The 23,137-nt window shown below is 36.7% G+C and overlaps 1 protein-coding gene and 1 long non-coding RNA gene across 13 annotated transcripts in view; one reads left to right on the forward strand and one right to left on the reverse strand.

The window, feature by feature from the left end:
- The first annotated feature begins 461 nt into the window (after positions 1-461).
- LOC147582083 (uncharacterized) lies at positions 462-21,443 on the forward strand. Its single transcript, XR_015250560.1, has 4 exons — positions 462-584; positions 908-1,175; positions 20,342-20,437; positions 21,256-21,443. It is a non-coding gene; the product is annotated as an uncharacterized LOC147582083 (long non-coding RNA).
- The window catches only part of LOC147582084 (uncharacterized), a 30,228-nt gene continuing 10,774 nt past the window's right edge, over positions 3,684-23,137 (reverse strand). For 5 of the 12 annotated variants that reach the window (XM_086705357.1, XM_086705354.1, XM_086705353.1 and 2 more), the window contains 4 exons: positions 17,333-17,500; positions 16,383-16,527; positions 9,434-9,498; positions 3,684-4,175 (listed from right to left, as the gene is read on the reverse strand). In XM_086705357.1, coding sequence (XP_086561483.1) covers positions 4,064-4,175; positions 9,434-9,498; positions 16,383-16,527; positions 17,333-17,388 — 378 coding nt within the window. In that variant the 5' untranslated portion in view covers positions 17,389-17,500 and the 3' untranslated portion in view covers positions 3,684-4,063. Of the gene's footprint in view, positions 4,365-9,121; positions 9,499-16,382; positions 16,528-17,332; positions 17,501-23,137 lie in introns of those variants that run through there. The other 7 variants (XM_086705360.1, XM_086705359.1, XR_015250558.1 and 4 more) reach the window with 6 other exon arrangements.

The raw sequence follows: 23,137 nt of genomic DNA on the forward strand, positions 1-23,137 counted from the left end.
GGCTCAAACCCACAAATTGTGAGATCATGACCTGCTCAAATTCCGATGCTTACCTGACTGAGCCACCCGGGCGCCCCGCCTTTTTAAAATTTTTAAATGTTTATTTATTTTTGAGAGAGAGAGAGAGAGAGAACGCATGTGAGCAGGGGAGGGCGCAAGCTTCAATTGTTACAGAAACTTACAACTATGCTTTGAGCAGACCAAGTCAAAGGGAAAAGGGAAAGAAACTCAGGAATATACTAATATCACTTTTAACTTATACTGCTTTTAAGGCACATCTAGAGAAAGATCTCTGGGTTTTTGTAAGATGTCTGAGAACTTTTAAGTAAAATATTAAAATTTTTGAAGCCTGAAAAAATTAAATAAAATATAATTTAAAAATTGGGAACATGAATTTGAATTGTAGCTTACTTCTCTGGCCTATAAGAAGTTGTCCTCATCTACAACCCTTTACCAAGGCTACAGGTGCAGGTTAGGCAGAGGAATACTTTGCCCCAGAATTCAAGAATTCACTAGCAACTGCTGCAGGTATTCTGGAGTGTTCTAGAAGAGCTGCACATACAGGATAACCACAAAGGGGACAGGTAAGGAAATGTTAATTGACTCCTCTCTCTCTCCCTCTCTTTTGGCCCTATCCTAATTGAGGATCATGTAACTTTTATCCATATTATTATGTTGGTCTCCATTTTTCAAAGTAAAATGTTTCTAATCTAGCTGGATTATGGTTTTCCACTGCATTCACAACAAAGATCCTGAATTCTGGTCCTGAATATCTGGCTCTTGCCTCCCTCTCCACACCCAACTCCTACCACCTGCTCCTCACTCTACCACAGTGTCTTTTCTCAGGGCCTTGAAGAAGCCATGTTCTCTTGTGGCCTCAGGGCCTTTGCTTTGTTATATTACCCAGAGTTTTCCAGAGAAACTGAACCAACAGGAAGTGTGTGTATGTACAAACAAGGAGGGAGAGAGCACTTTGTTTGAAAGAATTGCCTCACATAATTGTGGGATCTGGAAAGTCTGTAATCTGCAAGGCAACCAGCAGGCTGGAGACCCACAGAAGAGTTGACATTGAATCTTCCAGTGTGAAAGTCTTTTGGAGGACGAATTCCTTCTCAAGAGACCTTAGCCTTTTCTCTCACACCTTCAGCCGCCTGGATGAGGCCCATCCACATTATGTAAATTAATCTACTTTACTCAAAGTTCACTGATTTAAATGTTAATCTGAGCTAAAAATGCCTTGACAGTAACATCTAGACTAGTGTTTGGCCAAAAACTGGGTGCCATGGCCTACCCAAGTTGACACACACAAGTAACCTTCACACCTATGACACCACTTCTGCCCACGATGCTCTTCCTCTTGACTAAATTGTCACTTGTCTGGCCTTCTTGACCACCTCCTCCCTAACTGGGTTATATCCTTCTGTTATAGGCTCGTAGAAGGCCCTGTATTTCTCCATCACAGGCATGATTTAAAATTTTTCTTAATGTTTATTTATTTAGTTAGTTAGTTAGTTAGTGACTGAGTGAGAGAAGAAGGAGCAGAGAGAGAGGGAGAGAGTCCAAGCAGGTTCCATGCTCAGCATGGAGCCCAACACAAGGCTCAATCCCATGACTGCGAGATCATGACCTGAGCTGAAATCCAGAGTATGAAGCTTAACCAAACAAGCTACTCAAGAGCACCCACCATAGGCATGATTTAATTCATAATGTATTTGATTCCTGTTTGGCTCTGTCTTGGCATGAATATAGAAGCCACACCTAATTGTTCACCACTATGTTTGCTGGTCCCAGGCACCATGTTGCACAAAGTGTATGCTCAGTCAAAACCAATAAGCACAAGAAATCTCCATATGTCTACCAAGTGGAATTTATAATGTATTTATAATCATCACTCACTTGTTTCAAATGTTTCATCCATAATAACTATAAATAATAGACCAGTAACATTTACCAGGTACTTTCAGTTTGTAGATACTCAATGTTAACTTATCCTATCAGATACCTCTTTTGTACCATTTAAAATCCTCTCAACCTTATTGTCTCTGAGGCTCTTGACCACCATTCCACTCTAGGCCTGGTCCTTGTAAAACCAATTTCTCTGGGGCAAACTGACTGCACTTACCTCATGCCTGGTTATTCCATTTCTCCCCTCCAGCCCCAGGGTTCCTCTCTCTGTGGCTGCTGAGATATGATTGTTTCAAGACCCAGGAGGCTCCCACACTTGCCCAACCTAAAAATGTGGGAGAGATGAAGTGCTGAGGATGAGGAATGAAACTTGGACCAATAGAAAGGGACAGAAGACAAAGTCTTCCCCCCTTCCCTAACCCACCAGTTCCAAAATATAATAGTGCACAGGGCCCCTTGGGAGATGGTCCCATGAGACTCAGTAGTCACACAACATGATACCTGGGACTGACCAGAAGTCAGATACAATCCCCCCTGCCCCCCCCCCTGCCATTTCTGCTCTTTCCTTTCTTGCCTCACTGCCCTTGTCCTTCATTCTGGATTTCCTGGCATTAGACTCCTCTGTATAGTCTTAATGCATAGCTTTTGTACTAGGTTCTGTTTTCTAGAGCACCTGGGCTTAGACATTCATTTCATTTTCACAACTGGAGGATGAGATCCAGTTTGTGTTTTAAATGCTCATCTTGGTGCAGTGTGCTAACAGATTGGAGGGGGAGAAGGGAGGAAGTGGGGAACTAAGGAATTTATGGCAATGGTCCCAGTGAAAGATGATGGTGCTAAGGAAAAGAATGCCAGCTGTAAAAATGGAAAAAAGTGAACAAGTTTGAGATATCGCTTCCTCTTCCTTCATAGTCCTTTTCATGTGAACTGCCATTATGTATTTACATACTTGCCTATTCTACTATGAATGTTCTATCTGTAGGAATTGCTAGCATGCTTCAGAAACATAGTATATTTCTGTTGTATGAATGAGACAGCATGATAATTCCAGACACTCAGGAAAACAGCAATAGGTTGTTCAGAAGGTTACAGTGAACTAACTCCAGGGAGGAAAACAAATATATATATTCCATATATATATGGAAAAATGGAATATATATATATGTATATACAGATATACATATATACATATATATATGTATATATATATGTATATATATGATGTGTTGATAGGAAAAGGGGCAGATATTCATTGTTATGACAGGACAACAAAAAATAAATAAATCAAGACTGTCTCAGGCAAAATCTGGATGTGTGTTCATACTAAGCATATGTCTACTGCATGTAACTTACTATGAATTTTGAAAGTATAATAGTCCAATAATTCTGTTAACTAAAGTATATTTCTAATAGAAGCTGTGTTTGCCAAGAGTTTATTAGCTATTAGTCTTCATCGCTGAATATAAAACGTGAAATTTTTGTTAAATTATTATCCATTAAAAGAAGAAAACATGGACATAATCAGGAGAGAAATACTTTTTAAGCCCTCCTGGCTGAACTTAGCAATTTTGAAAGCAGTAGAGACTAGTTTCTAATAGCCCTGGAGTCAGGCAGAATATGACTTTTAAATCTCTTACTCCATTTACTTTTTACTTAACCATTTAGGGATTCATGTCTGTATCATGATAGCTAGCATAATGATATTCTAATTGTTACAACACTTTGACTGTGACAGGAAGTTTACTCCTGGGTGAAGCCAAAGTAACAACAACAACGGGACTTATTGATTCATTTATTCCTTCATTCAGCAAATAGTTGCTGGGGCCCACTATGCAATAGGCATGTTCTTGATACCGGGATACAGCGGTGAAGAAGCAGGCCAATCTACCGCTCGTGTGACGCTCAGACACTTGTGGAAGAGGCGGAGAAGTTACACAGAGGAACCAGCCATCATAGATAGTGGCAGATGTGGTTGGTTTCTGTGAGCAAACAGGCAGATGAAGGGTAGAGAGAGTGATAGAAAGTACATGTTTAGAAGAGTGACCGATAGGACTTCTCCGAGGAGTTGGATATTTGAGCAGAGGCCTGAAGATAGTGAAGGGGGTAGTGATGAGAATAGCTGAGGGTCTGGGGGGAAGGAGTGAGGGTGGGGCGCAGTTCAAGCAGAGGGAACAGCAAATGCAATGGCCTCGGTGAGAGTCAGTTTGGCCTCTTCCAAACAAATCAGGAGCTTCAGAGGAGTGAGCAAGGCAGGAAGAATGACGAGATGACTGTGAAAACACAATGAGAAGTTGTTGAGTAGGAAGGGCCCAGGAAAGACTTGGTTCAGAGTTTAAGTTCAAGTGTGATGTCACTCAAACTTGTTTTCTCTCCATCTCTTGGCTTTATTTCCTCCTGTTTCCATTGTCAGGCAAGCTTCCTCCTCCTGGTGTCCAGATCCATCTGCGGCTCTAGGTGTTCTGGATTCATTGGAAAGAGGGTCACCCTCTGCCTAGTAGCTCCTGCAAAACCTTTAGATAATCTGTAATTTGGCCAACTTCTATCTACAGCCATCTCTACAAAAATCATAGGACCAGCAATTGATTCTATGTCCTTGACTTTGGCCACTCAACCTGTACATCTATCTGGGTCGAAGATGTGGAGTAAGAATAGAGCAGGGATGCAAAAGCAGGATAAGGCACTGTGCTCAAACAAAAATCCAGAGCTATTAAAGGATGTAGGGTGAATGGATGCTGGATGAAAACAATTCCACTACACAGGGGAACCATAATAACTTCTATCATCATCATCACTACTACTATTATCAATAATGGGAGAAAGGCATGGTAATCAAATTATGTACCACATCCTTTAGTGTTTATTTTCACTTTACGTTAGCAACTCAGCAAACTTTATGTGGTTCTTTTTATTTAAAAGCAATTTTTTTTAATCTTTATTTATTTTTCAGAGAGAGACAGAGTGTAAGCAGGGGAGAAGCAGAGATAGAGGGAGACACAGGATCCGATGCAGGCTCCAGGGCCTGAGCTGTCAGCACAGAGCCCGACGCAGGGCTCGAACTCATGAACTATGAGATCATGACCCGAGCCGAAGTTGGACGCTCAACCAACTGAGCCACCCAGGTGCCCCATATGTGGTACTTTTTAAAATATGGGTTAATTTCTTCACAAGGAATCTTCTATAAAAAAATAACTTTTAATCTTTCAAAAATTCCAGAGTAAAGAGTCTCATCATTTATTGCTAATTAGAACCAGATGGAACCGCCCAATGATTGCATATAGTAGTATTCTGGTGGCCTTATGTGGAAAATTTCAGTACATCCACTGATTACCGAGGGGATAGCCAGGCTGATCTTACCTCTATAAAAGCATATTACACAATACAGTGGTCTGTGATAGAAAATTGTGAGTATGGACTCAATATATCTTTTTTCTCTTGAGAAAAAAAGAAAGACAAACATATTATGAAATGGTTAATCCAGTTAACCAGATAAAAATAGTTTTTAATCTGTCAAGTAAATATTAACATTTAATTAAAGGTGAAAATTTGCCCCACAGGCCTTAGGTTTGTCAGACCTTTGATACTTTTAGTGTCTCATTTACTTGAGAGCTTAGATAAACTATGTGGAAAATATCAACCACATAATTCTGTTATGCAAAGCCCAAATTATTGAAATAGTATTGCTTGTCAATTTAGACCTCCTTAAATTGTACTTTTAGATAAAGTTAGCATATTTTCAGCTTTATAACTCTTGTATATGTAAAAACCTTACAACATTAAAAAGTAAAACAAGTTTATTCATTTCAAAATAATTTTTTTTTAATTCCACATGAGCACATACTGTAAACAGTGGAAATATTTAAACCATATTTGTAGTTTGGAAAATTGGTCTTTACACAATGGTTTGGCTCAAAACCACATTTTCAGATTTTGGTTTCAATATGGTTATCTGTGCTCATGCATTTACTTCTCACTCTTGAAATATTGAAGTTACACAAGGAGTCTAAAAATAAGAATATATCTATCAATGCACTGGAAACTGAGATTTCCATGAAAGACTGAGAATCTTTGAGAAATTGTTGGAAAATACCAAGCAGATAGAGGCAAAGGAGAGGTCCATGTTTTCGGTAGGTGGGTAGTATTTCTCACTGAAAAATGTGAAAAATAAAAATCTAATCTTGGAATAATAATGACTGGAGGGAAGATTTAGCTGCTTAGATAATCTGGAGATGAGTACTATTTGTCCAAGTTCTTTCTACTCAAGTAACTTGTCACAGCAGATTTTTTTTCAGACCTCTCTTGATGTACTACAAATGCAGAAACAACTGTCTGTTGAAGTAGTAAGGAATTTACCTAAAGGCTTAGCTGCATAATATATTTCCCTTTTCCATTCGAAAATGCAATTCAAAACTAATTCTTGGCCACCTTACAGGCTAGAGCGGGCCAGAAATCAGTCACCTGCTTTAGTGGCTGGACAGGACCTGCTAGAAAAGGAGAAACGCATCCTTCCCTATGCCTGTGGCCATCTGGATCCCCAATCTAGCACAGTCAAACCACAGAAAATACCAACATTCTTTTCCTCTTTCACAGGGGATGAAAACTTAAACACAATCTCTGAAAATAAACACAAGTCATATTTCTAGGCAAACATAGATCTTCTGTTTAAGAATATGCATAAAAAAAAGATCACCAGGTATGTGAAAAGACTCAGTAGTCCAAGAGAAAATAGTGCTGAAAAATCCATACAAATGCAATCCTGTGATATGGACTTACTTCATGAAACAGGAAAAAAAGCCCCAAAAGGTCTTCCATCTTATATTCACAACAAAATCTGAGAACGTTGTGTGTACCAACATGGAACAATCTGAGATTAAGAACCCTTGTTTCTGAGGAAAATCATCATTTCTAAATTTGTTTTTTAAATTTATTTATTTTTGACAGAGACAGAGTGCGAGCATGACCTGGGGAGGGGCAAAGAGAGAGGGAGACACAAAATCTGAAGCAGGCTCCAGGCTCCAAGGTGTCAGCAGAAAGCCCCACGCGGGTCCCCAACCCACGAACCATGAGATCATGATCTGGGCCAAAGTCGGATGCTCAACCGACTGAGCCACCCAGGTGCCCCATTTCTAAAATTTTTAAAACAAATCTCAGACAGATGAGGAGGTGTCTTGTAAGTGGCCATCTCAATTAGTGGCTTAGAAAATAGAGTCTCTCAGCAGTAAACCAAAATGAAAAAGGAGGAAAGATAAGTCTCTGAGAGTGGAGCTCTAAGAAACCCAATATATTTATAAGATAAATACCAGATGATAAATGGAAAAGAAACAAAAATCAAAGAAATAATAGAAAAAACTTTTTTTTAGAGGAAGGAAGACTATAACTGTAATTTTAAAGAGAATTTTTTTAATGTTTATTTTTGAGAGAATGAGAGACAGAGCACAAGGGGCAGAGAGTGACAGAGACACAGAACCCGAAGCAGGCTCTAGGCTCTGAGCTGTCAGTACAGAGCCCAACATGGGACTGGAACTTAGAGCGCTGAGATCATGACCTGAGCCAAAGTCAGAAGCTTAACTGACTGAGCCACCTAGGTGCCCCTATAATTATAGCATTGAAAGGAACTACTTGATGCAAAGTAAATTAATGAAGAATAAAAGAAAAACACATGTACATATATGTTTTATTTATTTATTTATTTATTTGTAATTTAAGAGATAAATAACAGTTTCAGCAAGCATCCATTGTGGAGAAGGGGAAGTTAAGATGTTACCTTCAAAGGGGAAAATCTAGGTAATTACTTCTCTAAGAAAAGCAAGGAGACAATGGAGCAGTATCAACAGAGATTTTAGAAAAAAAATGTTCGCAACCCCAACATTTCATATATTCATTAAAGATAATGCTCAGTTTTGTGACCAGAATTTGTCTGTACCTTCAAATTTCCATTTTAGTCTTCAATTTTAGTCAGGCACATTTCTTAACTTTCCTTGAAATTGTGTGTGTCTATGTGGCTATTATCTTTCTATTGGTCCAAAGAAATGTGACTGGAAGTGTGTAAACTTCCATTTTCTCCTCTCTCTCTCTTTTCCTCCATTCTTCTGCTTAGAAAATGGATCTGGGTGCCTGAGTGGTTCAGTCATTAAGCTATGGACTCTTGATTTTGGCTCAGGTCATAATCTCATTCGTGGAATTGAGTCCCACCTTGAGCTCTGTGCTGACAGCATGGAACCTGCTTGGAATTCTCTCCCTCTTCCTCTCCCCTGCTCACATTCTGTGTGTGTATGTGTGTGTGTGTCTCAAAATAAATATACATTAAAAAAAATGGGTCTGATGGCTGACACTTGGGCAGCCATATTTTTAATTTCTTTTTTTTAAATGTTAATTTATTTTGGGAAGAGAGAGAGAAAGAGAGCACAAGTGGGGGAGAGGCAGAGAGAGAGAGGGAGATACAGATCCAAAGCAAGTTCCAGGCTTTGAGCTGTCAGCACAGTGCCCCACCAGGGCTTGAACTCATGAACTGAACTCAGGAACTGTGAGATCTGACCTAAGGCGCCCCTGGGCAGCTATCTTGGGTCACATGTATGATGGATGCTCCCAGGATGGCAGAGCATAAAATCTGAATCACCAACAAAATTCATGGAGCTTTCAGGTCAGGTTGGGATTCCTATGCCCAGACTTCTTTTATATGAGATGGAAATAAATTTTAATGTGTTTAAAGCCATTGTTTACTTGTTTTTCTCTTAGATGTAGTTAAACCTGATCTTAACCGATATGATATACAAATTAGAAAACAAATTTCACATGATTGTAAATATTCATAGAATAAGAACCGAATAACTTTCCTGAAAAAAAATATTTAGAAAAATATTCTAGCTTCCTGAGAAATGAATGTAAATAACGAGCTCAAATATGGGCAAAACTGGTTGTAGGAGAAGTGGCCAGAGGCACAGCAAAACTTGGGAGTTGATGACCAAACAATTGTTAAAATGGATACAATACAGATGCTAAGTGTGTAATATAACAATTACACCAATAATAATAATCTGGTTCTAAAAGTCAAGATTATTCTACAACATGTGGAAATTATGGAATGTGGAGGAGGGAAATACAGCACACACACTGCTCATTTGATGAGCCAGGATCAGTGATTTCATTCTAAACCAAATCATTCCATTGGAAGAGAAATAGAGATTCACATTTTTAAGTATATAGGCATCCACAACCAGAATGAAAACAAAGTTTTTATACTTTTTCAGATAATATAAAGCAATAGAAACATTGGAGTTACGAAAAGGATTTGCACAGAAGAGATGGAACAGCCGGGCAGCAGAAATAGCCAGAAATTTAGCATAAGGTGATAGAAGTAAGGCTTCATTAGTCAGAACAATCTGGAGTGCAAGTGAGACAAATTTGACTCTAAGTTCACAAACACAGTTGAGATTTGTTTAAGCCAAAGTGTAGAATTTACTGCTTCATGGTTTTGAAAGCCTCAGCGGTCCAAAAATTCCTGGTGCCCATTTTCAAATGAGGAGTCTCTTACCCTTCATCTCTTCTGGCTTCTTTGTGGAATTTATAAACTCCTTTTACAAAAGTTAAAGAGTCTGGCTAGGTTAAAAAAAATTGTTAGAAATATGACAAGTGCACTACAACAATGAAATGTTTATTTATTTGTTTATTTATTTATTTATTTATTTATTTATTTATTTATTTTGAGAGAAAGAGATCGTGCACGTGCACAACTTTGAGTATGCACGCAACCTGAGAAGGGGCAGAGAGAGAGGGAGGAAGAATCCAAAGATGTTCCATGCCCAGTGTGGAGTCTGACATGGGCCCAATCTCACTACCCTGAGATCATGACCTGAGCTGAAACCAAGAGCCAGACACTTAATCCACTGAACCACCCAGGATCCCCAGTAAGTGAATATTTTTAAAGGGAGTGGACAAATACTGCATAAATTCAAATTAAAAAAAAAAAAAAGGACTACTATTACATATCAAAGAAAATTGAATTTAGATAAAATATAAAATGACTAAATACTAGCTGTAAATGTTCAAATGACAACATAGTTTGTGGTTATAAAACAAGTTAGCACCAACAACAAATTTAGACAAAACTTCAATTATAGTAAGAAGCTTGGTCTTTGACAGAAAAGGAGGCAAAATATAAACTGAAAAACTGAATTTCATAATTCATAAACTTGACTTGGTATACTGCAACTATCATAGAAAACACACATTACTAAAATATATATATGTATATATATATATATATATATATATTAAACATTTGCAAAGAGAAATTGAATTTTAGCTCCTAGAATATCTTTACAATAAATCTACAAAATTATAAATTGCATGCTCCATATTCGTTGTCCTGAAATACAAAAACTTGGAGACTAATAAAGCATAAACACACTCTTACAAATAAAACCAACTGGAAACAAAGTAAGATTTTCCTAAATCAACTTTTTTAAATCAAAGAGAAAATGAAAATTTCATATATATTTATATATATATGCAAATATACATGTATATATTACATGTAATATATGTAAAGATATTAAATTATACCAAAATGACAATACTACTGCTACATATCTAGACTTCACAGAAGTGGTCAAAGATGTACTCGTAAGAAAAGAAAAGAGCTAAGTGCTTTTACAAAAAACAGCAAAAAGTGTGGATGATGTATATAACATCAGAAGCTAGGAAAAATAATAAGATAAAAAGGATTGATAATGTTAAAAAATTGATAAATGATATAGTAAATAAATGAGGCTAATGCCTCAGAAAGAGCTTACCTTCATTTATTTATTTTATGGATGAATTTTTTTCAAGATTTCCAACAATAAATATTTGCTATACTTTTAAAGATTTTTTTTAAAAAAGGAAACATATTACCAGTCCATTACTGAAAAGTATAATAATAATGAAAATAATATTTGACCAAGAAAGTTGAAAAAAAAGCCATGACAATCCACTTTACATATATGGATTCAAAAATCTTGAAAAAACTACATAAATAATAAATAATCTATAATGATAAAAATACATTAATAATAAATAATTAACAAATATAAAATGGTAAAATAATATGTAATGATAAAATATGTTATTGTAATAATACACTGGATAAAGTAATTGTTAGCATTAGATGTTGACTTGACTAGACCATATGGTGCGCAGATATTTGGCTAAATGTTGTTTCTACGTGTGTCTGTAAAGGTGTTTCTGGATGAGGTAAGCATTTGGAATTGGTACACTGAGAAAAGCCCCTTGCCCCCCCCCCCACCATTTGGGTGGGCCTCATCCAATCAGTTAAAGGCTTAAATAGACTAAAAGGCTGAGTAAGAAAAAGTTCTTCCTGCTAATGATCTTCAAGCTGAGACATTGGTCTTCTCCTCCCTTTGGACGCAGATTTGGACTAGAGAGAGTGAGAGAGCCTGAGGGACAGAGAGAAAGAGGGAGATAGAGGATCCGAAGTGGGCTCTGTGCTAATGGTAGAGAACCCCATGGGGCTCGAACCCATGCTGTGTGAGATGATCATGACTTGGGCCAAAGCCAGATGTTTAACTGACTGAGCCACCCAGGTGCCCCATGTACTATTATTTTCAAGTAATACATTGTCTACTAGGAAAACACTAGAAAGTCCATTTAGGGAAGTAGTATAAAATGTTAGGTAGTTCAGAAAAATGATTGACTTAAAAATAAATGCAAAGTTTAGTGGCTTTCTTATAATACAGATTATCTAAACCAAGGGTTAATGGACAAATAAAAAGTCTATAAGTAGACTTCAAAAGATCTCCAAGTCTGAAATAGCATGCAAAATTGTGCGTAGGCATTTTACTGGGACAAGTTTTGAGAGATTTCATCAGGTCTTCAAAGAGTCTGTAAGTTAAAACAATTAAAGACACATCAACATACCAATAGTAATCCGCAGGAGACAAAATTGGGGGAAAATAGCAACAAATACCTAAAATTGACTTATTTTTAGAGTCTATTTGAATACAAACAAAACCATCTGAAATCTTATATAAGGCAAGAAAAGACAAGTATAAATATATACCTGGATACATTATATCACCATATGGGAGACTGAATATTTTAATGATGTAAATTCTCCTCCAAATGGGCAGTAGTCCACATATATATGTAACATATATACATGTATATAAAATACCATAAAGTTTAAAGACCAATGATGAATGATGCAATGTATATTGGAGTGAAATATATATCATATGCACAGTATACTCACTGATATAAATAATACAGTATTGGCTTAAAATTAGTTAATGTTAATTATATTTGATAATTTTATAATTAATAAATACATAATATAACATTATATATGCATTATTTATGCCATACTTAACTCATGAAAAGATCCTATAACTCTTGAACTCTTGAACACTGGGCACTGTGTTCAATAAAAAATATCCAAATCAAAAAATAGGTGTGAATATAAAAGGATAACTCAAACGAGAGGAAAGACTCAACAAACATATGGACGTAATAAGTAATAAAAAGAATGTACGTAAAGAAGTGTGTGGGATACCGTTTTTAGTGAAAGTCCCACCACTAACCCTTTACTCCCTACTGTCTATTCCTTATTTCATTTTTCTTCATAGCAAAACTAACTTCTAAAAAACTGTGTGTGTTACCCAACATACTATAACATGTATTTTCTATTTGTTAGTTTTTATCTGTTTCTTTCTACTAGGATGTAAGCTCACTGAAGGCAGAGATTGACTATATGATGATTGCTGACTCTCAGAACTTAGAAAAGAGACTACACTCCAGTAGGTTCTCAGTAAATATTTTTAAAATCAATCTCAGATTGTCAAAAGTTAAATGAATGATAATGCCTAGTATTGATAAGGTTTTGGAGAAATGAACATTCTTGTATACTATTTTGTGGATAAACTGATAAATTTCTGCTGAACATATTTACTATGTACATATCATCATGTGTTACATTATATAATATGTATAATAATGTATATACATACATTATATATTTCTATTTTATATATATGCAATATGTATGCTATAAACATATAACTGAATATAGCAATTATCATCTAGGAGTTTATGAGGAAGTAATCATAGGACAAGAACAATATATTTGTTTAAATATATTCATCGTAGGATTATTTCCAAGTGCAAAATTTGGGAAACAATATATATTTACTAATAGGAGATTGTTTAAATCAGTAGTATCTAAATTTATGCTTTGAATTACTATTCAGCTACCAAATAAATAGTATAGTATTTCCAATTTGTGTGTGTGTGTGTGTGTATGGTGGGTACATAGGTAGGAAATATTTTTTGAAAAATTATTCAACATGTTAACAATAGCTATGTCAAGATGATGCTGGATTTTTTTTTATATTTCATAAGTTATAAAATTATATTTTGAAAACAAAAAGTTCTAATTTTTTTCAAGTGATTTTATATAACTTTAAAAATCTTAAACATTTTGGTATGTGGGTATGGGTGTGGGTTTGTGATCTGTTCACACTTTTGGACATTTATCTTTTGTAGGAATAAGAGAAATAGAGGGGCAATTCTTTATTTTGCCTTTTAAAAAGAACTTCACTTATTTCTTTCATACTTATACTACTTATATTATTTGGATTTACTCACTATGAAAAGTAGAATTATTGCTTGTGCCTATAACCATATATATAGTATATTTCAGATTCTAGGTAATGCGTGAGGGCTATGTCTCAAAGAGTCATGTTTTCTGTACTTACAATTAAATAAATCTTTTTAGACGGTAACTTATTATCTTTATTAAAAATTCCCATACAAGTGGTGTATATGTATATACACACATACACACACACATAATTGAATATTACTAAGCCATATAAAAGAAAGAGATCTTGTCATCTGCAATAACATGGATGAACTTAGAAAGTATTATACTAAGTGAAATAAAGCGGACAGAGAAAGACAAACACCACCATATATTTTACTCGTGGGATTTAAGAAACAAAACAAATGAACAAATGAAGAAAAAAAGACATAAGCAGTATAACAGGGTCTTACATACAGAGACAAACTGGTGGTTGCCTTAGGGACAGTGGGTAGGGGGATGGGTGAAGTAGATTAAAGGGGATTAAGAGTATATTTATCGTGATGAACACTGGGCAATGTATTCAATTGTTGGATCATTCTATGGTACATCCAAAACTAATATAATACTGTATGTTAGCTCTACTTCAATTAAGGAAACCCTCTATGGGGGGGCAGGGTGGCTCAGTTGGTTAAGTGTCCAACTCTTGATTTCCGCTCAGGTCACGATCTCATGGTTCGTGGGATTGAGCCCCATGTAGGGATGTGCACTGCTCATGCTCTCTCTCTCTCTTTCAAAATAAATAAATAAACTTTAAAAAATAAAAATAAATAAAAAATGTTCTGTAGAAAAATAAAAATGAGTAAAATATCTGTCAGCAGGGCTCACCTTGCGCTAAAGGGAAATTATTTTTTAAATTGAAACGTAAATAAATAAGGGGTGTCTGGGTGGCTCGGTCGGTTAAGCGTCTGACTTCAGCTCAGGTCATGATATCAGGATTTGGTTCATGAGTTTGAGCCCCACATCAGGCTCTCTGCTGTCAGCATGGAGCCTGCTTCGGATCCCCCGTCCCCCTCTCTCTTCGCCCCTTCCTTGCTAGCACCCTCTCTCAAGAATAAATAAACATTTAAAAACAAATAAATAAACAGTTGCCACACAAATTAAATCTAGGGCTGTATGACAAACTGCAGCATTTTTTGCTGTACTGTGTAGTCCCCACGGCCCCTTCTCTCTCTGAGATTCTGTAAATCTCTGCAGCGTGCTCCCACAATGCTGCATAAAGACTTGCATCAGAGAGACCTCGTTCATGCCTGCTTTGCCTTCAGGCCCAGAAACCCAGCAACAGCATGAGTAAGGAGAGAGAGAGAGATACTTCACCTTTAAGATTGTACTCATGAAATATTTACTATTACTTTCCTTCCATAGCATGGTCCTTAACTAAACTAAGTTTTCTTCACTTATATTTTTTTCAAATATTTCATTGTTTTGAAACTGCATAAAGACCAATGTATATAATTAAGTTATCTTAATACTTTATTGCTTTGGTTTATTGCTTGTTTGCTTTTGTTTTGGGTTTTATTTTGGTCAGCATCCAGGGCGAAAAACAAATGATGCTCATAAGTGATTTGCAGAGATTTTAGTAAAGAGACTAATTACAAAGGTGTAAGCAGAGTGTAGAGAAACCAGCAATAGAATGTGGGTCTCCAGCCTAGCACCCTTGGGAGCCACTGCTACCCTTAAGCCCTGAAGTATCGAGATGAGGAAGTGGGGGGTCTCTGTGTAGAGGGCCACCTGGCAGCCGTTGTCTTTAGTAGGAGGACAGAACCAACAAAGGGCCCTTGGGTACGTGGAGGGGAAGAGAGTGGGGAGGCCAGGGAATAAACATCTCAGTCTCTCTGTCCTCTCACTGTCTGATCTCCTCTTGGTACCTCCCACTGAGCAAACTCAACTAGAAACAGAGAACTTGGAGCACTCAACATTCTGCACAGCCATAAGCAGTATGGACAGGGAACCAGAGCAGGTGGGAAAAGCTGGTGGATGCATTTGCAGATGGAAAAAGAAGATGTCCAATACATTATGCATTCCATTATTCTGAACCAAAAGAAAACTAATAAGCAGATATTCAAAAAGAGAAATGTATGAAGTAAAAGTAAGAGTCCTCTGGACACCCAGTTCTATCCCCAGGGATATAGTTTTATATGCACCCGTCCAAACAAACAAACACAAACCATATTTTAATTTAAGCATGTGATGAGATATCCCCTTTTAACACCAAATCATTATGATTTTTAGTTACATTTTAAAAGAAGTTAATAAGTACATTGAGATTTATGAAAAACAGTAAGGACTTTTGGTGGACCAAAACTTATGCAAACAAATAAACAAACAAAATCTCTATACTCTTTGATACCCTCTCTAACATCATAGATGGACCCCTTGCCTACCTAGGGTTTAGGTCTGTTCCATCTTTCTGCAATGGTGTCATCACAATGTTACCCCATCCCTAAAGCCATTCCATACTGTCTCATCTAGGGATACTCGTAGGATTTGGTCCTTATCTATGTCATGTTACCCACTACTTTCTACCTTGTTTTCAGATTTTATGTGTAAATATTGGGGCGCCTCGGTAGCTCAGTCGGTTAAGCGTCTGACTCCTGATTTTGACTCAGGTCATGATCTCACAGTTCCTAAGATAGAGCCCCGTTTCGGCTCTGCACTGATGGTGCGGAGCCTGCTTGGGATTCTGTCTCTCCCTCTCTCTCAGCTCCTCCCCCACACACGTGCTCTCTCTCTCTCTCTCAAAATAAATAAACAAATAAACATTAAGAAAAACATTATAGTTGTAAATATCATCTACTGTACTAGTATTAGATTTAAACTTTTTGAGGGGGGTGGTAATTGAAACCTGATTTAAAATTGTATCTCCCAAAGTCTGAGTGGAAATCTTGTCAGAGTGTGGAGGGAAGGGCAGCACACAGGAGTCATGAGCTCTGAGTTCACATCCTGGCTTGGTCTCCTCGGTGTTGTGGCCTTGGGCCAGAGCCTGCCATCTTCAAAGCAGAGTTGCCAGTAGGATTCAATAATTAGGTAGAACAATTTAAGTGGAAAAGAAAAAAAGAAGAATTACTAACAAAGACAAAAGGAGACTTAGATTTACAGAGAGAACAAACAGAGCTACCACTTGGACAACACATGGTGAATGAATAAATTAACGCATTTTAGGTTTACTTATCTACAAGTTGTAGAAGAATGTCATTTCAGTCTACACTACACGAGAAAGATGAGCAGGCTTTTAATTTATAAGCAAGTCACAATAAAAGGGCATTTCTGCAACCTGATTTTCTCTATTTTTATAATTTTGCTTCAAACATCTGTGTACTCAATTATCTGAACCCAGACCCAATTCTCACCTGTACCGTGATTTTGTCTTAGTTTTTGTTTTTCATTTAATTTTTTAAGTTTATTTATTTATTTTGAAAGAGAGAGACAGAGACAGAAAGCACAAATGGGGTAGGGGCAAAGAGAGAAGGAGAGAGAATCCCAAGCAGGCTCCGTGCTGTCAGCACAGAGCCCAACATTGGGGCTTGCACTCACAAACCATGAGATCATGACCTGAGCTGAAACCAATAGTCAGACACTTAACTGACTGAGCCACCCTGATGCCTTTGTCATAGTTTTTTTTTTTTTATATCAAATTGTCTACTCTAAATTCTGAAAGTATTGCTTTTCTATCCGTGATGATATGAGAAAGCTTACATAAGGGAAGCCATACCTTACTGCACTGTCTCCACTTTCTCCTATACATATTCTTTTCACAACTATTTTTATACAACAAATTATCAATAATTGTCTTACATACAAAAGCACTTGTGCACATGTAGGTCAACAGCACTCCTGATGTCACGACACATAGGGGATTAGATCTGGCAATGTCTTGGCATTACTCTGTTCTGCCACAATGACAATGCTATGTAGGCCTTGGAATTGCTAAATGAAGATTTCACAGAGAAACTTCAGAGTAAGCTAAAAACCAAATAAATAGAGCAATTTAAAATGCTAAATGGCCTTATTTCTTCATCTTCCTCCTTATGCTCCTCCCCCTCCTCTTCTTTTTCCTCTTTTATTATGAGCCAGGGAAACTTCTCAAATTTTGTCTCCTATTACACTTTGATATGTCAGTGAAGATCACATGGTAAAAATCATAGGGTCTTCTTCTGGGTTTCTGACAGCTAAACTTACTATTAACAGCAAGAAGAGGATGAGAATGAACAATGACTTCTCGTTTAAGGTCATAAGAAAGTTGTAAGGTCATTCTTCAACTAAGACCATTACACCAAAACATCCATAGTAAAAGGCAAATCATTTAATAGGTGGAAGTCATTGAGTGGACACTAACAACAACCCAATTACTTATTTGTAATCTGTCTTTTCAAGAAGTGCAACGATTGAATTAAGAATGAAAATTGTAAAGAAGTCAAAAAGTACAAACTTCCTGTTATAAAATAATAAGCCATAGGGATGTAATTAATGTATAGCACAGTGACTATAGTTAATAATACTGTATTGCATATTTAAAAGTAGCCAGAAGAGTGGATCTTGAAATCAGTTATCATCATGAGAAAAAAAATTATAACCATGTATGGTGATGGATGCTAACCAGACTTACCATGGTGATCGTGCCACCATATATACAATTACCGAATCATTACATTGTACATTTAAAACTAATATAATCTTGAATGCCAATTACAGTTCAATAACAAAAGAAGAAAAGGGAGACTTGTAATATTTGTTGAAAACCTATAAAACTTTTGTTTAATTTTATGCTGTCTTCATAGAGTGGATGTTGAAAATTCTTAATTAAAAATACCAAACAAACACACCTAAAGACACTTCAGCCCAAGCATCAGCTGATCTATGAAAGGTTTTTCATGCTGTGGCCACCACCAGTCTCTCATCTTGAATCGCTCCAATACCTTCACTTTGCCCTCAAACACCAGAGAAGATTTTAAAGTTCTACTGAAACGCTGTACTATTTCATGCCTCTGTGGCTTTTCTAAAGGCAACACAATGGCAACATCATAGGGTCTTTCTTGAGAACTCCATCACCCCATCGGTACATTAGGACATTATCCCGAGGATCCTAGGAAGCAGCTGAGAAGGTTAAACTAAGATGTAAAACGCCATTATTACAATTCAATTTACAATGATCATTCTGGCATGGTTTATAAAACGTAAAGGAAGATTGTCACCAAGACACCAGGTAGGACACAGTTGTCCTAACCAACGTGAGAATCGTGGGAGCCTGAACTAAGGGAGTTTTTTAAGACCAAAGAAAAATGAATAAATTCACAATACATAGGACCCAGTGCTAAATCATGTATGGGGCTAGGTAAAAGGAATCATACAGTAGTGTCTAAATTTCTGGCTTCGACAACCTGAACAGAGGTTTCCTTCCTGTGCTAAGGAATATAGAAGTAGAATGTTGCACGTTTTGCAGTTATACCAGGTTACTTTGGTAAGTATTTGTAGGTGGGGACTACAGATGTCCTTCACTCAATCTTGGTCTCAGGTTAGAAAGGAAGCAAATTCTGTCACAGACATAGGGATTTATAGTAATGCCCCCTTATCCTTGGGGATATGTTTTAAGACCCTCCATAGATGCCTGAAATCATATAGTATCAAATCCTATGTATAGTATGTTTCTTTTTCTCTGCATACATATATTTATATGATAAAGTTGAATATATAAATTAGGAACAGTAAGAGATTAACAACAGCAACTAATCATAAATGGAACAATTACCACAATATACTGTGATACAAGCTTTGTGAATCTGGTCTCTTTTTCTCTGAAAGTATCTAATAGTACTTTCCTCGTCCTTTTCCTTGTGATGATGTGACATGATAAAGTGCCCACATGATGAGATGATGTGAAGTGAATGATGTAGGCTTTGTGAGGTGGTTTAGGTTACTACCGACCTTCTGATATATGTGGGAAGGAGAACCATCTGCTTCTGGATCGCAGTTGACTGACGGTAACTGAAACCGCAGAAAGCAAAACCGCGGAGGAGAGGGCACTACTGTATTAGCAATCTGACTCAAAAAACAGACATCCAACCTGTTCCGTAATTGTAAACAAGTCTGGCTGTCTGTCCTTTTGGGGAACCCTACAACAGCTTGCATAAAATGTTCACTGGAGGCAAAAGTGCTAATGTTCTAGCAGCAGGATTTAGCTAACCATCTATTTGGAGGGAGTTGTCCCAGAATCTTCTGGTTAGTTCTTGGATTTAAGCCAAGAGGACTATTCCTAGAGGCACAGACCTCTCTTTAGCTTCTTAAAAATATTTTCCAGCTCACTTAAATGACTTGAATACCACTAATTTCATAAATAAAATCTCTTTTTTAACATCCATTATGCTAGTTAACAAAACCTCTGATCTTGTTGGGAAACAAAGAGAGTTGAATCACTTGAAGCAACCATATCTTTTAATTAAATGCCAAGACTCACCCTGGGAGTATTTTCTAGATTAGGGCCGACTGACTACCTCTGGGGTGTGGATGAAAACTAACACGCACATCACACTGACAATGCTGAAGTGGTTTAAGCAGATGGCAGACAATGTAACGGAGGAAAAATAATGTGTTCAGTTTGGGACATGCTTACTGCAGGTGGCAAGTGAAGATAGTTGAGTAAATGTTTAATTATACGGATCTGATATTTGGAAAAAAATTATAGATGCATATTCAATTTGGACATCGCTAGAGTGTGATGTTTTTCTATTTTTGCTCATAAAAAAAGTAGAGCACAAAGATAGCACTTATTGATCCATTTTTTTTCTTTTACTCAACATTTGTTTTAAGTGTCCATTATGTGCCAGATGCTGTGTTTGGTCCAAGAATAGGAAGTCAACGTCACAGACCCTTCTTTCAAAAAGCTCACGTCTAGGGAGAGTATGAGTAAGTACGTATAAGTAATACGATTTAGGTGGGTTAATAGAAAGTAGTCTCTTCCCATCGCAATAAACAACTGTAATTGAGAACACACTCATTTCTTAGAATTTAACCTTTTGCCATAAAATGGCAAATAAAATTGGTAAAATTGTAAAGACGATTATGCAAACTGCACTTTAATACATCTTAGAGTTTGGGAAAACTGCCTTCAGAATGGGTCAGGCAGGAGATAACAAATGTTTGTTAGGATATGGAGCAAAAGTGTGTTATGGGTGCTCTGTCGGTGGCAGCTGAAATTGGTACTGCTACAGTGGAAAACAGTATGGAGGCTCCTCAAAAAATTAAAAATAGAACCACCGTGTAATTCAGCGATCCCACTTCTGGTTATCTATCCTAAGGAAAGGAAATCACTCTCAGGAAGGGATATCTGCATTCCCACGTTCGCTGCAGCACTATTTACAATAGCCAAGGCATAGAAACAATCTAAGCGTCCGCTGGCAGATGAACAGATATAGAAAATGTAAGATTGTATAGAATGGAGATCCTGCCGTTTGCAACAACACGGATGGATCTTGAGGGCATTCTACATGAAGACTGTAGTTAACAATGCTGTGTTGTATCCATGGAAGTTGCTGTGAGAACGGTTTTAAAGTTGTCATCATAATAACAATAAAAAGGCAATTATGTGAGGGGAAGGGTATATTAACTAACCTTATACGTGTAAAAATGCATGTATTAACGAACCAACATACACGTGTATCAAATCATCACAGCATACACCTTAAACTTACACAATATTATATGTCAATTATATCTCAAAAAAGCTGAAGAAAAAGAGAATGACTGAAAGCTATGTACAAAAGGGGGGATCTGAAGAACCACAGCAACAACCTATAGCATAGATCATGGGACATAGCTCGCAATAATTCCCCCATATTTGCCACAAAAGGGCTTCATTTCCTAAAGAAGCAAACGGTTGTAGATGAGCCTCCAGGTGCTACAAGAGAGCAGTAGCTGGGTGAGTAATGACATTTTTTCCATATTAAACAATTTTAACAGAGAATTAATTGACCTATGGTTTAAATTAATGGGATTACATAATGTTTATTGAGTTCCCCAGAGGGGGAAAATTGAGGTGCAAAATTTGCCCTTGAAATTGTAAAATAAGGAAAATAAATGAATATACATACACATATGTACACATACACACACATACACACCTATACATTTTCATTCCACATGTGTGTATATTTATTATATTTTTTATGAGAATGGAAAACCCACCTGTTTTAAGTTCTGAAAAACATCTTGAATGCCTAACAAATATTACCAAATTTCCAAACTGTTTCGCCAATCACTGTTTATTAATTTTATAACTTAGGTGGATATCAAGGGAAATTTAATCCTTGTGTTTCTGATTCTTTTGCATTCGTCCCCCCCACCCCAAGTGTTTCATAGGAACCATTTGAAGTCTAAAGGGACTTAGAGGTCTTTTGTTTTAAGCACATTTAAGATGGTTTATTCAGTTAAGTAGCATTTTGTCAGGATCAAATGGATATGAAACTCAGAAGCCTTAAATTATTTTGAAACTTTGAAGACTGATAAACATCATCAATATTTATTTAGCACTTTTAGGTCTACTCTAGTCAAAAATGTAAATATACCAAAGGGATCTTAGAGCACTTAACTATTTTTTTTAATTACACTTTCTTTTTCTTTATGAGAAAGCAACAAAAATTAGTATAAACAACCATTTGAACAAACACTGAATTGGACCTTACATGGTATGAGCTGAAGGTCCTGGTCATTGCCCAAATATGATAAGTGAGACTGTTTATCCTGACATTCAAGATTATCTTATCCTTAACCAGCTACTGCTCCCTGAATGGTCCACAGGGAAAACATATGTAGGAGAACTGTTCCTAGCAAAGGACCAGTCTGTTTGACCATTAAGAACTTTGATTCCCAAGTCCGACACAAAATTCTACGATCCAAGCTTGAATCCTGTAAATGATGCTTTTAGCCTAAGGAGAAAGTTCTGCATTACATGGGCTCTGGGTCAAACTTAGGTTTGTATTTTTGATTCTACCATTTACTAACGATAGGATCTTAAGTGAGATATGTAGTAGCTTAAAGTCATTAGATTCTTTAGATGAAACATTAGGATAATCACAGTTCCTACTTATTATGGTATCTGTAATTTATCTTAAAATATTTTAGTATAGGTGCAGTTAATAGTACATTCAGGAATGATACACACCAGGAAGCCATACTGAGAAGAAGCTAATTGAATTCTGTTGTTGATAGCTCAATCAACATAATATACTTTAATTAGCATGGTGAATGTCAGAAATAAGTTGTTATATCTGTAAGATCGGTGACTTGGTAATTAGCATTGACGAATGCTAGCAATGTGCTTTATGAAGAAAAATTAAAGTTTCAAGATACATGGATTGGCTTAAATATTAAAAGAAAACACTACCAATGCACTCCATCTTTGGGTAAACAAGACAAAAGAATCTAAGGAGTTCAGCAGGTTTTACCTTCGCTGTTAGTGTCCATATGATTTCTAACTTTTTTTTTGGGGGGGGTGGTAAATTGATTCCAACTTAGTGTTAATGAAACTCTGCCTTTATATCATCATCTGCCTTAAACAGCCTACTGCTTCATGTTGGAGGTAACTAAAAAGACAGACCTGGGGTTCAT

Source organism: Puma concolor, chromosome B1 (assembly GCF_028749965.1).
Source record: "Puma concolor isolate L17-30 chromosome B1, mPumCon1.1.hap2, whole genome shotgun sequence".
NCBI classification, from domain to species: Eukaryota; Metazoa; Chordata; class Mammalia; order Carnivora; family Felidae; genus Puma; species Puma concolor.